The sequence below is a fragment of the Bidens hawaiensis genome, unplaced genomic scaffold, assembly GCF_021521415.1.
Source record: "Bidens hawaiensis isolate Kalapana, Puna unplaced genomic scaffold, B.hawaiensis_p1.1 tig00045101_1, whole genome shotgun sequence".
Taxonomy (NCBI): Eukaryota; Viridiplantae; Streptophyta; class Magnoliopsida; order Asterales; family Asteraceae; genus Bidens; species Bidens hawaiensis.
This window is the reverse complement of record NW_027498011.1, coordinates 63,348-76,944: the sequence shown is the minus strand read 5'-3', so window position 1 is coordinate 76,944 and position 13,597 is coordinate 63,348. Positions and strand designations below refer to the sequence as shown.

The 13,597-nt window shown below is 36.7% G+C and overlaps 2 protein-coding genes and 1 pseudogene across 2 annotated transcripts; 1 reads left to right on the top strand and 2 right to left on the bottom strand.

Annotated features, from left to right (window-relative positions):
- Window positions 1-647: 647 nt before the first annotated feature.
- On the bottom strand, window positions 648-3,424 carry LOC143595411 (uncharacterized; annotated as a pseudogene).
- A 1,672-nt stretch (window positions 3,425-5,096) lies between these two features.
- LOC143595413 (ABC transporter G family member 25-like) lies at window positions 5,097-11,258 on the bottom strand. Its single transcript, XM_077074438.1, has 2 exons — window positions 10,484-11,258; window positions 5,097-6,168 (listed from the first exon to the last, which is right to left on the bottom strand). Exons 1-2 carry the CDS (start codon window positions 11,178-11,180, stop codon window positions 5,156-5,158), a joined length of 1,710 nt encoding a protein of 569 aa, XP_076930553.1. The 5' UTR covers window positions 11,181-11,258; the 3' UTR covers window positions 5,097-5,155.
- A 1,323-nt stretch (window positions 11,259-12,581) lies between these two features.
- Window positions 12,582-13,115, top strand: LOC143595410 (uncharacterized). The gene has a single exon (XM_077074436.1). The coding sequence runs from the start codon at window positions 12,582-12,584 to the stop codon at window positions 13,113-13,115; it is 534 nt and encodes a 177-aa protein (XP_076930551.1).
- Window positions 13,116-13,597: the final 482 nt, after the last annotated feature.

Sequence of the window (13,597 nt, the reverse complement as noted above, 5' to 3'; positions counted from 1 at the left end):
CCGCCGCAACGCTACCTTCACTGTCTTTGCTGCATCAATATTAGCAACCTCAACCAGTCACCACGAGTCGTTATGGTTGTCTTTAAAATATAGCATGTGAACTCATTTTATTACTTTTTTTCTTACTATTTTCAGCCAAAGCTCTTGTTGACAGGAATTCATTTTGACATGAACAGAGTTTATACGTTTTAAAATCGAATCTATATGTTTTAAAACCGACTCATTTGACTTAAACCCATTTTGCTAAAACCAGTTTTGACCTAAACGCCTTTCCCCGAACCTGCTTAGACCCGTTTACCTTGCCTTAGTGGCAAGGTGCATTTGCATATGCTAGTTTAAACATTTTATTACAGGATAATCACTAGCATTGCACTATGATAAACTAAAGCAATCAAACCAACACCGCCAGCATATTATAGAATTTGGCATTACATTAGTGGCGCCTCGTGTTTCTGACCAACGTTCTTTACTAGTCTTTGTCGACACGCAAACTACAAATTACACGTGTAACATGACACATTTTATTGTACAAAACATCGATGGATATGTTAATTACATATGTGTTACACAGATTGTATTGTACAACCAAGCATCGATGGATATATTATTTGTGCCTCATGATCTATATCAACATCTTCTATATTCTATAATAAGCAAATAATCTAACCGCCACACTGGATCTTAGCCTCATCAAGTCTGTTACTGGCACACTGGATCTTAGCCTCATCAAGTACGATACTTACCGCAAGCCAGTGACAATCCTCAAACGAGCATTTCTCCTCATCTATTGACCACTCCACGTTCTCTGGCGACATAAATTTGGGGCCCCAGCTCGGGGTCCCGTCTTCATAAGAATTATGGGTCAGTCTGGTCAACTCCGAACCATCAAGTTTCATGGTAAATATGTCTCCATATGGCTGATAGTGATGTGGATTAGATATCGGCTCAGCTGAAACAGCTGCATAGTCTGAAGTGAAAACAAGGTGCGTCCCATCTGGACTGAACCACGGGTGGTTCGTACGTCCAGCTGAGCCACTATGGATCAAGTGTCGCAACCCAGTTCCATTTGGGTGGATCATATACAACCTAAAACTTCCTGAACCCAGGCTATGACGGTCCGATGCAAACGCTATCCAGTCCCCGTACGGAGACCAATTACACATCGTGTCCGACCATGGTCCGTTAGTCAATTGGGTTATCCCACCCTTCTCACCTTCAATAGCATTCATGATGTACAAGTTTTTATTACCTGACCGACCCGACCTGAAAACAACCCATTTCCCATCAGGTGAAACCGATGGAAACGCGTTGTTTTGTCCCCCAACGGTTAGTTTTGTAAAACCCGGTTCATCAGCATCAGCATCAGCATCTACCGAGTATATATCAACATCCGTGTCCACACTCGCAAATGTGGGACCGACGCTCGTGTAAATCACACCTCTATGCTTCGGGTCCCACGCGGTTGAAAAGGCAGTAACATCGGGAGAAATCTCTCGAATACCTGACCCGTCACTGTTGACCACATAAAGGCCTGGTAAACGAACATAAGCGATCCGACTCCCGTCAGGTGAAAACGAAGGAAATGACCCGTCAATCCGAAATAAAGAAATGTCGGGTTTTGGGGTTCTAATATTCTCAAGAAACAGGTCATTTTTAACCATCTTCCCATTGTTTCCTGTCCCTCTACATTTATGATACCCGACCCGAGACGAGTCGGGTGATATAAACGGGTTGTAATGATGGGCCTTTGGAGCAACTAATCGGGTCAACTCCTTAAACTCACCCGATACGACATCATATAGCTCTATATGACGATAATCTGAACCGGGTCTCCTAGTTGCCACGGCAATGGTATTTTTCTTGCTTAACGAAGCAGCCGGGGTGAACGAGTGCAGACCCGGTGGAGTGACTCGCCGAGTCACCACCGAGTCAACCGTAAAAGGCTTTTCCTGCGGTAAAACCGCCACGTAAACACTCCACCACCCATCGTCACCTCTCCGGTGAAAATAAAACACCGAGTCATCAGCCCAACTCGGCCACCCACCATGTTCCACCACCTTGACCCGACCCGACCCGTCTTGAGTCAAGAAAACATATATCCGTATCAAGTTCCTCCACCTCCCCACCCCAACCTTTTTCACCGGAAGAAGCCACCGCCGTCCATAAACCCGACGGAGACACCGCCGGACTGTAATCAGCTACCCCTTGAGGAGTCAACCGCCGAGTCAACCCGGTCGATAACTGAGTCGAGTACACCGCAGCCCAACTCGTCCGACCCACACCCGTATCCTCATGAGTCGACACGTATATTAATATATCACCCACCAAACTCGGCCTATCCTTCATCGACACCCGTTCACCACTGCCACCCACAAGTCTACGTTGAGAACGAGTTGACTCGGTTTCAAGGATAGAACGTTTTCCAGTGCGGTCAAGACCAGAAACTGAAACTGCATCGAGATATATGGATGACGATCCGTTACGTTCAGTGACGTAGACGAGGTTAACGGTAACTGGGTTTTGATTAACGGAAGACACGAAGTGACCGTTAAAGTTAACGGAGCTGCCGTCGGTAAGTTGGAGTTCATTGCCGGTGGTGTCGAGTGGGAGTGAGAATATGTCGAAGGCGTATCTTGATCGGCCTAGTGTTGTGAATATTATGCTGGTTGCAGGGGTGGTTGATATTGGTTTAGTGATTAAGATGACGGAGAAGATGGTGATTAGGTGGTTGATTTTGTGAATGAAGTCTGGTTTTTTAATTTAATTATGGTTTATCTTCATGTTAGAATGGACGTTTCTGGTCCAGAAAATGCTAAAAAACATGTTTTTTAATGGATAAGCGACAAAATTGTTTAAACAAGAAAGATAAATATCTTTCATCTTAAGAATAAGTGTAATGGAGAACCACTCACGGGTACGTCAGAGCAACAGCGGTAGAGCTTTACAGGAGCGCGTGAGGGAGGCGTGAATATGAGCTGACGTGGGTTGGTGTGGGTGGTAGTAACGCCTCGCCTGGCCGTTTCTGTGCTGCACACGCTATGACAATATGCATTTATTATTTCTTATGTTATGCGATATTATAGAACTCTAGTGAGGGTTAACTTTTCGTTAGTGATGACTTAAAATGAGTGAGGTAAGAACAAGTCCGGTGGTTATGTTAAATTACATAACCAGTGATACCAAGGCATGTTAAGATTCTATACGGAGAAAATGGTACTTATGAATTATGATTTAGTTGAACCCAATTCAATATTATGTTTATGTTTGGTTGCAGAACTAAACTTTAAAAAAGCTTATCTTAGGATGTGACTAAGGCCCCTAGCATATAAATTGTAGCACAACTATCTTCAATTAAAGTAGTAAGCCTGTCACCCAATAACTTGACCGAATGTTCCCTTAAAATTGCATAAATCTTATCAAGCATGTTGGAAGCATTTCCTTCAAAATCACATTTCTTACAACATAAAGAGCCATGGGTGCATTTGCTAAGTATAAGAATCTACTAACGTCACATATAGATAAGTATTGTCCCCATACATTAATGGCACATCTTCCACTATCATTGCAATTCTAAAAGTTGAGGCATCTAAAGAACCCATCAGTAACAATTCCAAAAATCAGGCACCTAAAGAAGCACGGAAGCAATAAAATAAAAACAAAGAAATAATTCTCAAGTAAGAAGAAATTTTATAAAATTATAAATGCTTAACACATACAATGGTGATTATAAGCGGGTGTTCTAAATTTGACAGGTTTTACAAATTTCTGAAGTTATAAAATACTTGAAGTTAAGACACTAAATAAGAACAAAAATTACCCACAAACAATAGAGATTAAATTTAGAAAAGTTTGAAGATAACTAGAATTGGAGAAAAGGTCTTGTTTTGTGAAATGGGAGCCTAATGATGAAATTTTGGTTTGAAAGTTGGGTCAACCCGTCTATGGTCCCATAACTTCACTCATAACTCAAGTTATGTCCTTTTTAAAGGTTTAACATTTTATGTCATGTTTTCCCCTATCAAGCTAGTCCATACAAGAGAATGCTAACTCTTGTATAAGCTCCTTATCATATTCAAAGGGAGATGATGCGGTTTATCAATTGCCCCTTAATTACTGGGCTAGTCAAAGCATATTAGTTAATGTAGTCACAAATTTCTTATTAACATATATGGTCTTTTGCATCGTAAGTAAGAAAACATGTCCTCCTTATCAAGATTTTTTAAGTAAATTAACATTTAACTTCAAGATGAACACCCATTTCTTTCATTTTGGAGTACAACTGTGAAGCTTTTATGTACTCTTCTTTTGCAAAAAAATAAAAATGGCTTCAATTATTACGTCATAGAGTAAAATCCCTTCCAAATCATTTTCAAACATCCATGCATTGGAGAAAATAGATTAGTTAGGGTCTATTGTAATAATATTAATGGAAAACATCATAGAATTTGGTGGCCGAGTTTTTCATCATGTATCACTAAGGTCACTCAAAACCTTTTCTTTTCTCTCTACAAAGTTACTCAAGTTCAGTTGCACATTCCAATCTTGAACACTTAGATTTTGAGATGCATGCCATCTTATTGTATATTTTTGTAATGCTAAACTTTTTTAGTTCTGTCTTTGTTAACACAAAGAAATGTAAAAGGTTGGGACTACATTTTGCAAATTAGAGTTTTGAACGAATTTCTCAAGTAGGTGTTACATATGTACGTGTTGCTAAAAAAATCCTTAAATCTAGTGATCGGACCCAAGAAACAGTGCGGATAGAGAAGATCTTTGTGTCGTCTAAGTGGCGGTGTAGTGTCGAATCTCATCTTTCCATGCCAGAAGCAAGACCATCACAAAGCAACTCATTTGATAGCAACTATTGCTATATATGCCAAACACTAATTCACTATGCTATGTCCCTGACGAATTTTACGAAAGGGAATATCTCCAATCATGTAAATAAGTACTATCAATAATGCAAAAAAAAAAAAAAAAAAATCATTTCTTTCTGTCATCATCAAACAAAGACATTTTAAAATAAAATAGATTCCATCTTCACATTTATTCAAGTCCTTTTTCTTGAATCCGTCACTCGCGACATATTGTCGCGTTTCGTCCTACTACTATTGCCAATATCATGTCACAAAACACCGTTACAGTCACAAGCGGTTCATGCCTTGATTCGCCTAAGAGCAAGGTAAGCCAATAATCTATAACCAAAGAACATAATAAGCAAAATACCTATGCACGTACTCGTCGACAATTGACCTTCAATATCATCTTCGATAAACTTGCAACTTGCGTGTTTATTGTGATATTGAAAACAACCCAACAAATACCATATGTCCCGTCCTTGACCATATTGGACACGGATGAGTAATCTGTAGCTGTAAAACGTCGAAGATATGTATTTCATCCAAGCCATGAAACCTGGGACTTTATGAACGTAATACCCTCCAGTTAAAACGAATGCAAGCATGGTCACGGTTACTACCGTGGATGCTTGTTTAGCATCCATTATAATCGCCCCAACCGCGAACCCAAGCCCTTGTGAAACAAGAACGTATGCTAGCAAGATCAATACGGTTAAGATGAAGGCACCGAGTTCGGGTTTTAACCCGCACATCCAGTAAGTGATGGAGATAAACATGGTGGGTAAAATTAGTTCCATAGGCGCGTCACCAACAATTCGGGCCATAAAGTATGAGGAAAGCGAGTATATCCCTGATGCACGTTCCTTCGTGAAGACTGCGCGGTCTTGCGGGAATGCAAACACTGCATTGAATGACGGGAATACGCCCCAAAAGATCGAAAAGAAGAATAATAAACCGAGCCGATCTTGAATGTCCCGGAAATCCGAATGCCACCACATGAAACCCGACAACAACGAGGCTGCCATAACTTGGAATACCCGAAGCGGGTTGAAAGTCTCGTGTTTCCTTTCTTTCAAACTTCTATGCATGAGCACGACGAATTGGTGAAACCACGTCGTGACACTGCTTGCGCATTTACATATCCTATGGTTTTTCTGTTCTTTATTCTTTAAAAATATATGATCTTTGAACTGTGTGTCCAAACACGCTTCCTTAACTTTTGGCGCGAGCACATCATTGTACGAAGATATTAAAGTCTGCTTTATGTTCGGTCTTTCTTTGTCGGATGTCGTGTCGTGTTGCCAAACACCTGGTCAGCACGAAATGAATCGAATTAGCACAAACGTTCAATCGTACATCAAATTATATCTGGCACAAACCAATTAAGTCGAAGATGATGTGTGTAAAAAGAATCAAAAGATAAAAGAAAAGTTGTTGCACTCAAAATAGTCGCTAATGGAGTAAACGACAACGTCCCACTATGAGCCACTTTATCGTCTTCCTTTAATGGTATTACGGACCCTCACGTAACATGTGAGTGCACTAAAAAGCTTTCCTTGTATATGAGATTTTAAAGTGTACTACTTATTTATTAAACTTAGGAATAACCAATGACTCAATTGGTTAGGTGTCATAAACTAGACGGTTGAACACTTGAACTAATGACCCAGGACCGGCTCAAAAAGGAGGGTTTGGGCCGGCCCAAACCTAGCCTACTCAGTAATTGTTAAAAAAGTAATATATATATATATATATCATCATCGTCATCGTACTCAGTATATCCCACCAATAGCAAAGCTATGGTAGGGTCTGAGGAGGGTAAGATGTAGACAGCCTTACCTCTACCCCATGGGGATAGAGAGGCTGCTTCCGGTGAGACCCCCGGCTCGATAGTAGTTTTGCATCAAGCCTTGGACATATTACATAAGGCACATAGCACTCAATCATCGGGACGCCGGCTGATTGGTGCATGTACCCTTGTCTTTCGGCTATCAACGCCACCACATGATGCCTGATTAACCTTCCATCACTTTTAACGTTATTTTCACAAAATTAGTAAAATAACGTCAAAATTAGTGCAATTTTACTTTTGCCCACACATATATACATTATATGCGCGCACCGCAAGCAGGGCACCAATATATATATATATTCTCATTAATGGTTTTCTTTTTTTTATATGTAAAAGAAAAAACTCTTCCTAAATAAACCATTTTAGTAACTTGTTTTGTATTTTTTGTTTTCGTCCATATTGGATATTAGAAATGACCCTATTGGTAAAATTGTTAAAATGTTAAATTATTTATCAAATGGTTAAAAACATGATTTTAGAGCTTTTTTTTTCTTCATCCCAAACCTCGAAATTTTAAGGAATTCACAGAAACAACCTGACTCGAGCAATCCCATTTCAAAAGAAAAAAAAAGTTATAGATAAAAAGATTAAAAAGAAAGTAATGTTGTTATACGTAAGCAATGTTGTCATATTCCTCTTATGACTTTATTTTTGTTTAATTTATCTTACGACAACTTATAAGCACTGATTATAAAACCAATTTGGTATCTAATCTAGTATCAAATTCCAATTCTAATTCCAATAGTGTTATATGTATTTAATTTAATACATTTATTAAGAAAATTGGGATTTAAATAATTTTTTTATCATATAATCATATCTATATAATATATATAAACGAAACCCATAAAATCCTACATGTCGCGAAATGGTCGCTCCTCCCTTTTACGAAAGTCACCAGATTGCTTAATTTTTAAATGGAGGCCTCTCACTGACTTAACCAAAATTCATGGGTATGAGTCTTACCAAATCCAGATAGCTCTTAAATGGGTTATAACGTCTCCTTAAATTAAAAATTAATCTTACCAATTATATGATATGAAAATCCTATAAAATAGGGATATACTAAAATTTAATATCCAATTTAAAAAGAAAAAGATATTATTTATAATTAATAAACAATTTTATAGTAAAAAAATAAGCTGGTCATGGGTCACCAAATCCAGATAGCTTTTAAACGGGTTATAACATATCATTTATTTATGAAACATTTTCATCATCAAACCCTGAGTATATTATTAACTTTCTTACAATACAGAAAATTAAAATCCAAAAAATAAATATTAAAAAACGAAAAATGTAAAACAACCATTTTCTCAAGCCATTTTGCTTTATTTGTAAATAAAGGCTTCTCACGCATTTAACCCGAATTCACGGGTAAATATCTCACCAAACCTAGATAGCTCTTAAACGGGTTATAACATATATTATATTAAAAATTAATCTAATCAAATATTTGATATGAAAATCCTATAAAATAGGTATACACTAAAAATTAATATCCTATTTTATTAAAATATATATATATATATATATATATATATATATATTATTTATAATTAAGAAACAATTTTATAATAAATAAAATAAACGGGTAATGGGTATCACAAAACCCATATAACTTTTAAACAGGATTATAACATATCATTATTTGTGAAACCATTTCATTATCAAAACTCAAGTATGTTAATTATTAACTTTTTTACAATAAATAAAAATTAAAATCCAAATATACATATATAAATATTAAAAACGAATAATGTATAACAACCCTCCGTAATACATGGATAAAATCTAGTAATAAATATTAAAGAATCATTAAAAATGTTGCTTTCTCTAAAGTTTTTTAAAACGAAAAAGGTATGAAAAACTTTCTTTTCCACTACCAACATTTACAAAAAGATATTAAATACTTGCTTTATTGGTGACATGTCCTATTGCTAGTTCACTTTGAGGAAAAGATCACATTTCAAAATCATGATAAAATTGGCTTTCGTGACAAAAACGCATATAACTTGATTTGGAATATATTTTATTCAAAATAATTATACCACCATTAGTATTTAGAGAATTCTCATCCGGTTTCCTAAATGTTTGTGAGGGGAGTTTGTAAATTATAGGGTAGGGTTTTGAGTGGTTGTGAGTGTAAATTATAGGATGAAGAGAGAAAATGTAGTTATTTTTTATAAATTTGGGGAAAGGGTGGTAATTTTTGTTAAATTATAGAGTGGAAAAAGAAAACTATAATGAAAAAGGTATAAAAAAGTATTATTTAATTAATCAGGAGAGAGAAATGTAGTATTTTTTAGTGTAATTATATGATATATATGGATATAGGGATAGGGAACCGGATGAGAATGCTCTAAAGTTGCTAAAAATTAGGTTAAATCCACAAATTAAATTTTGTTTTAAAGCAAAGTCTTCCTCACTCTTTACTCGACCCATAATTTACGGGGAGCCGTAACAGAATTAGACCATTAAATTAGCGTGAAGTGTTTAAATTTGTTTGGCAACACTTTAAAACAATGTTATCAACCTAACTAGAAACCGCCTACATAACGATTTAGTTGATTTAGTTGAGTACTTTTGTGTTATCGATTGGTTAGAAAAACAAACTGAATCGATGGTTGGATGAGCTTAAAAAAATTCTCAATGTTTTATTTATTTCAGGCTTCATATTTTGTATATATTGTAGATTTATATAAATGACGTTAATTCTATGAATTTTGAAAATTAATATAGTATTATATTCATAAAATATTGACCGACTCGTTTTTTTATAATAGGTAACTTCACTTCCTAAAGGGGTAGAGGCCTTCACCAAAGGAACCTGTCGGAGATGCAACCGAAGGTCGACAACTTAGGGGTATCCAAAGGAATCTGCTAGCATCCTTTCTCTAACGGCAGCGTTACATGAGTGGGTGGCGGCAAGTGCCCTCTCTCTCCCCTCTCCTCCGCACACACTTGCAATTGCTCCCCTCTCTACTCGTCTTTCGTTGGCAAAAATAAGAGAGGAATGCTACTATCCAGCCTACCCGCCTTAGTGGCGGTGGTGTAGCTTAACGGCAAAGGTTGCACGGTTGGTGGTTGCTGAGAGCAACCAACCCCCTAAATATATGCTTTTAAAGCTATACCAGTACCTAAGTTAACTAAAACCCTAAACCATTTAAGATGGAACCTAGTTTCGCTAGATAAAATTATCACTATAGAAAGACCGGTTCAATAATCGATGTAACTTTGAAGATATTATTTCATTTCATAATAAAATCTAAATCCAGACGACTTTGGGAACCAACGAATCGATATAAATAGACACAAGTCGCAAATAAATTTTCTTTCAGTTTCCGGAAACACTGAACGAATACTACACATGTCCCATTATCATACATCCACGTTAATACAATCCACAGGATCTGGCACTGGCCAGCCAACTTGATAAAAGTACAATTTTGGATAATATGATATTAAATTTTACGTAATTTTAAATCAAAAATATTCACAAAATCTCAAGCTCTATCACGACCTTCTGACACAATCACCAAGTTGGTCCTCTACACTCTAGCGGCCAGAGGTGACAGCCCCAAACTCTATTATAATGTTCCTAAAATATAATAAATTAAATATATCATATCTAACTTATTTCATTTGACGGGAACAAATAGTTGTTTAATGTTTAAGGATCCGCGACAAAATACAAATTAAATAAAAGCGAACACTAACATAACATAACATAAAGTCGGAATAAGTTAAACATGGGACAGATGAAACGTACCATTAGCAAGATCAAGCAAAAAGTCGGCAGGATTCATCGGAAAAGATGGCCGGAAACCAACGGACTCAAAATATCTCATCGCTTCCGAACCTTTACCAAAGTAAATACAACATCCTTCAGACAATACCAGTACCGAATCGAACATCTGAAACACCCGGCTAGACGGTTGGTGAACTGACGTCACAATCGTCTTTCCTTTCTGGTGGGCCAACCCTGCTAGGGTTAACACCAGACGATGAGCCGCTGTCGAGTCTAGACCCGACGTGGGCTCATCAAGTATTAGCAAACTCGGGTTCATTAACATCTCGTGTGCGATACTCACACGCTTCCTTTCCCCGCCCGATACGCCCCGTATAAACGTGTTCCCAATTATTGTGTTCTCGCATTTCGATAACCCGAGCTCGGATATAACCGAGTCCGCAACCTCGGTCTTCTCCCGACGAGATAAACTCGTCGGGAGACGAAGTAGTGCGCAGAATATCAACGTTTCCCGCACCGTAAGGTGCGGGTACAGAACGTCGTCCTGCGTGACAAAACCGGTTCTTTTGAGAACCGCTTTTGTGATTTTCCTGCCGTTGGCGAGTACTGTTCCGGTGAAGTAATGTTGGGGTAACCTTCCGGCTAAAGCGTTAAGAAGGGTTGATTTCCCGCTTCCAGACGGACCCAAAACAGCCATAAGCTCACCCGGGTGCACCATGCCAGTGATCCCGTTCAAGATGGTTTGTTCTTGGATCACATGAGCACCCGTGGCTCCTTTAACTTTAAACAGGTTATGAACGAGACCATTGTTGTTGTTTTTCTCAACCTTGAGTTTGTAGCATATGTTAACGAATTGGAGGTGGATGTTATTGGGTGGATGCATGGTGTGACTTTGTGGAGTCATGGTTTGTTTTGTTGTTATGGTAGTGGGGGAGGTGAGTATTTATGGAGATGGTGGCGGATGTTGACAGTGGTTTCCGACGTCAAAAGATGGTGACACGTTAGGGGTGGGGGTACGTGGAGGGTGCAGGTGAAAGGGCGTTTAGGTTCAATGGTTCATTCGCATTTACTAAAAAGTTAGAACCAACTGCTCAATTATATATGCTCTCTTTATTTGGTTGGTGGATAAATCCGTTTTAATAGTTTTTTTTATTAATTTGTTTATACATGTGTTATGTTTCCGGGTGCATGGTGTTAAGACATATGTATGTGTCGATGTCTATGTAGGTGTGTTTTCTTAAACTCTATCTTAATTAATATGTACGTTCAAAAATGACTTGGAAATTACTAGGTGAAAGAAAGAGCGTAAATGTTCAGAAAATATGACATGAACAAATGAAAAAGGTGAGGGAAGGAGCAATAGGAGAGACAAAGAGAGTAGGGCGAATGTGAGAGAGAAGTGAGTGTACACAATAATATAATGGCGTCCTAAAGTTAGAAAATGTTCTTATAAACCTTCTCTAGGATTAGAATTATCCTTAAAGTTTTTGACTTATGGGGTTCTGAGTTCTCATTTTGACAAAATGTGAAGAATGGCATTGTGTTGCCTCTTGTGTTTGTTTGATTTCATTTTTGTTTACATCAAATAATGACATCAGATAAGGCATCAAATAATGGTATCAGAGCCTCGTTGCTCTTTTTTAAAAAATAAGAGTATATAGAAACTCTTTAAAAAATGGAAAACAAACTTTTGTTTTCAAAAGATTCTGAAGAGTCAGAACAACAAACAACTGAAATAATAAATTTCAGTGAAAATGAAAAAGGTTTTTCATCAGACTACATGATTAATTCTGATCAATTATCAAAAATTAACAAGCTTAAATTTAAGCTTAACTCCAAGCAAGTTTTTAACCAACCTAATAATTTACAAAGTCTTGTTTCAAGAGCTTTTACTAGAAAAAATAAAATCTTCTATTGTTTCAACACGGAAGAAATCTCAGTGGATATAAAAAATACATCTGGAGAAGTGTATTTACCACTTCTAACAAAGGGAGAAATTGCAAAAAGACTTTTGCAAATAAAACCAGATTTAAGAAAGTCCCTCTCTATGGTACATATAGGAGCTGTAAAAATTCTCCTAAAAGCACAATTTAGAGATGGAATTAATTTTCCAATAAAAATGGCTTTAGTTGATAATAGAATTATCAATAGACAAGACGCTCTCCTAGGAGCTATACAAGGAAATTTAGCATATGGTAAATTTATGTTTACTGTTTATCCTAAATTTGCCTTACATCGAGATTCAAAAGATTTCGATAAAACTTTAAGTTTCATACATCAGTGTGAAAGAACCGACCTGATGGAACCAGGAAATAAAGTATTTACGATTAATTATTTAATCTCATATGCTTTAACAAATAGTACTCATTCAATTGAGTATAAAGAAAAAGAGAATATAACTATAGAAGATGTATTTTCAGAAATCGGAACCGTAGAAGGAAGTAAGTTTTCAGAACCTTCACAGTTACGAGAAAATTGGGCAATCGATATTGCTCGAAACAAACAAATACTTGTGTCTAAACCACGACATAGTTATGCAGGAATCTCTTCACATTTAAGAGAAGCTGGTAACAGTGAACTTCAATTAATGAGGTCTATGTCTGAAAGGATAGATAAGTACGGAGAAATTTTAAAAGAAGTTGTTGGGATATAATGTCCTCAAAACTAATTTTAAATACTATAGCTTCTTTAGAAGGAGAAATTGAAGCATAAATAAACATATATTCTCTAAGAATAATATGAGTTCACTCATAAAAATAGAAGAATTAATTAATAAAATAGACAACATGGCTACTAAAGAAAATTTAGAAGTCATTGCGGCAAAAATTATCAAAGATGTCTTAGAAAAAATTGATAATCACGAAAAAACACAGCCTTCAACATCCGTAAGGCAAAAAGAAAAAATTTCTGAAAAATCTCAGAAATACTCTTTTCCTAACTTCAACGTGGGAAATCCATCATTAGGAAATTCCAAAAGTCCAAACGCGCTAACTTGGCCTTTTAACTCTAATGAAGAAGACCTTCAAAAGTCAAAATAAGGCAATGATAAAAAATTATTTAAAAATAGCCTTTAGAAATATTCAATCTAAAAAGAATGAATATAGAATACTCATTCACTCCATACAAATAAGAATT

Coding starts and splice junctions, on each gene's coding strand:
- LOC143595413 (XM_077074438.1), bottom strand. CDS start 11,180: ATGGTGCACCCGGGTGAGCTTATGGCTGTTTTGGGTCCGTCTGGAAGC. Junction 6,169..10,483: donor TTTGCTTGATCTTGCTAATG/GTACGTTTCATC, acceptor CGTGCTGACCAG/GTGTTTGGCAACACGACACG.
- LOC143595410 (XM_077074436.1), top strand. CDS start 12,582: ATGGCTTTAGTTGATAATAGAATTATCAATAGACAAGACGCTCTCCTA.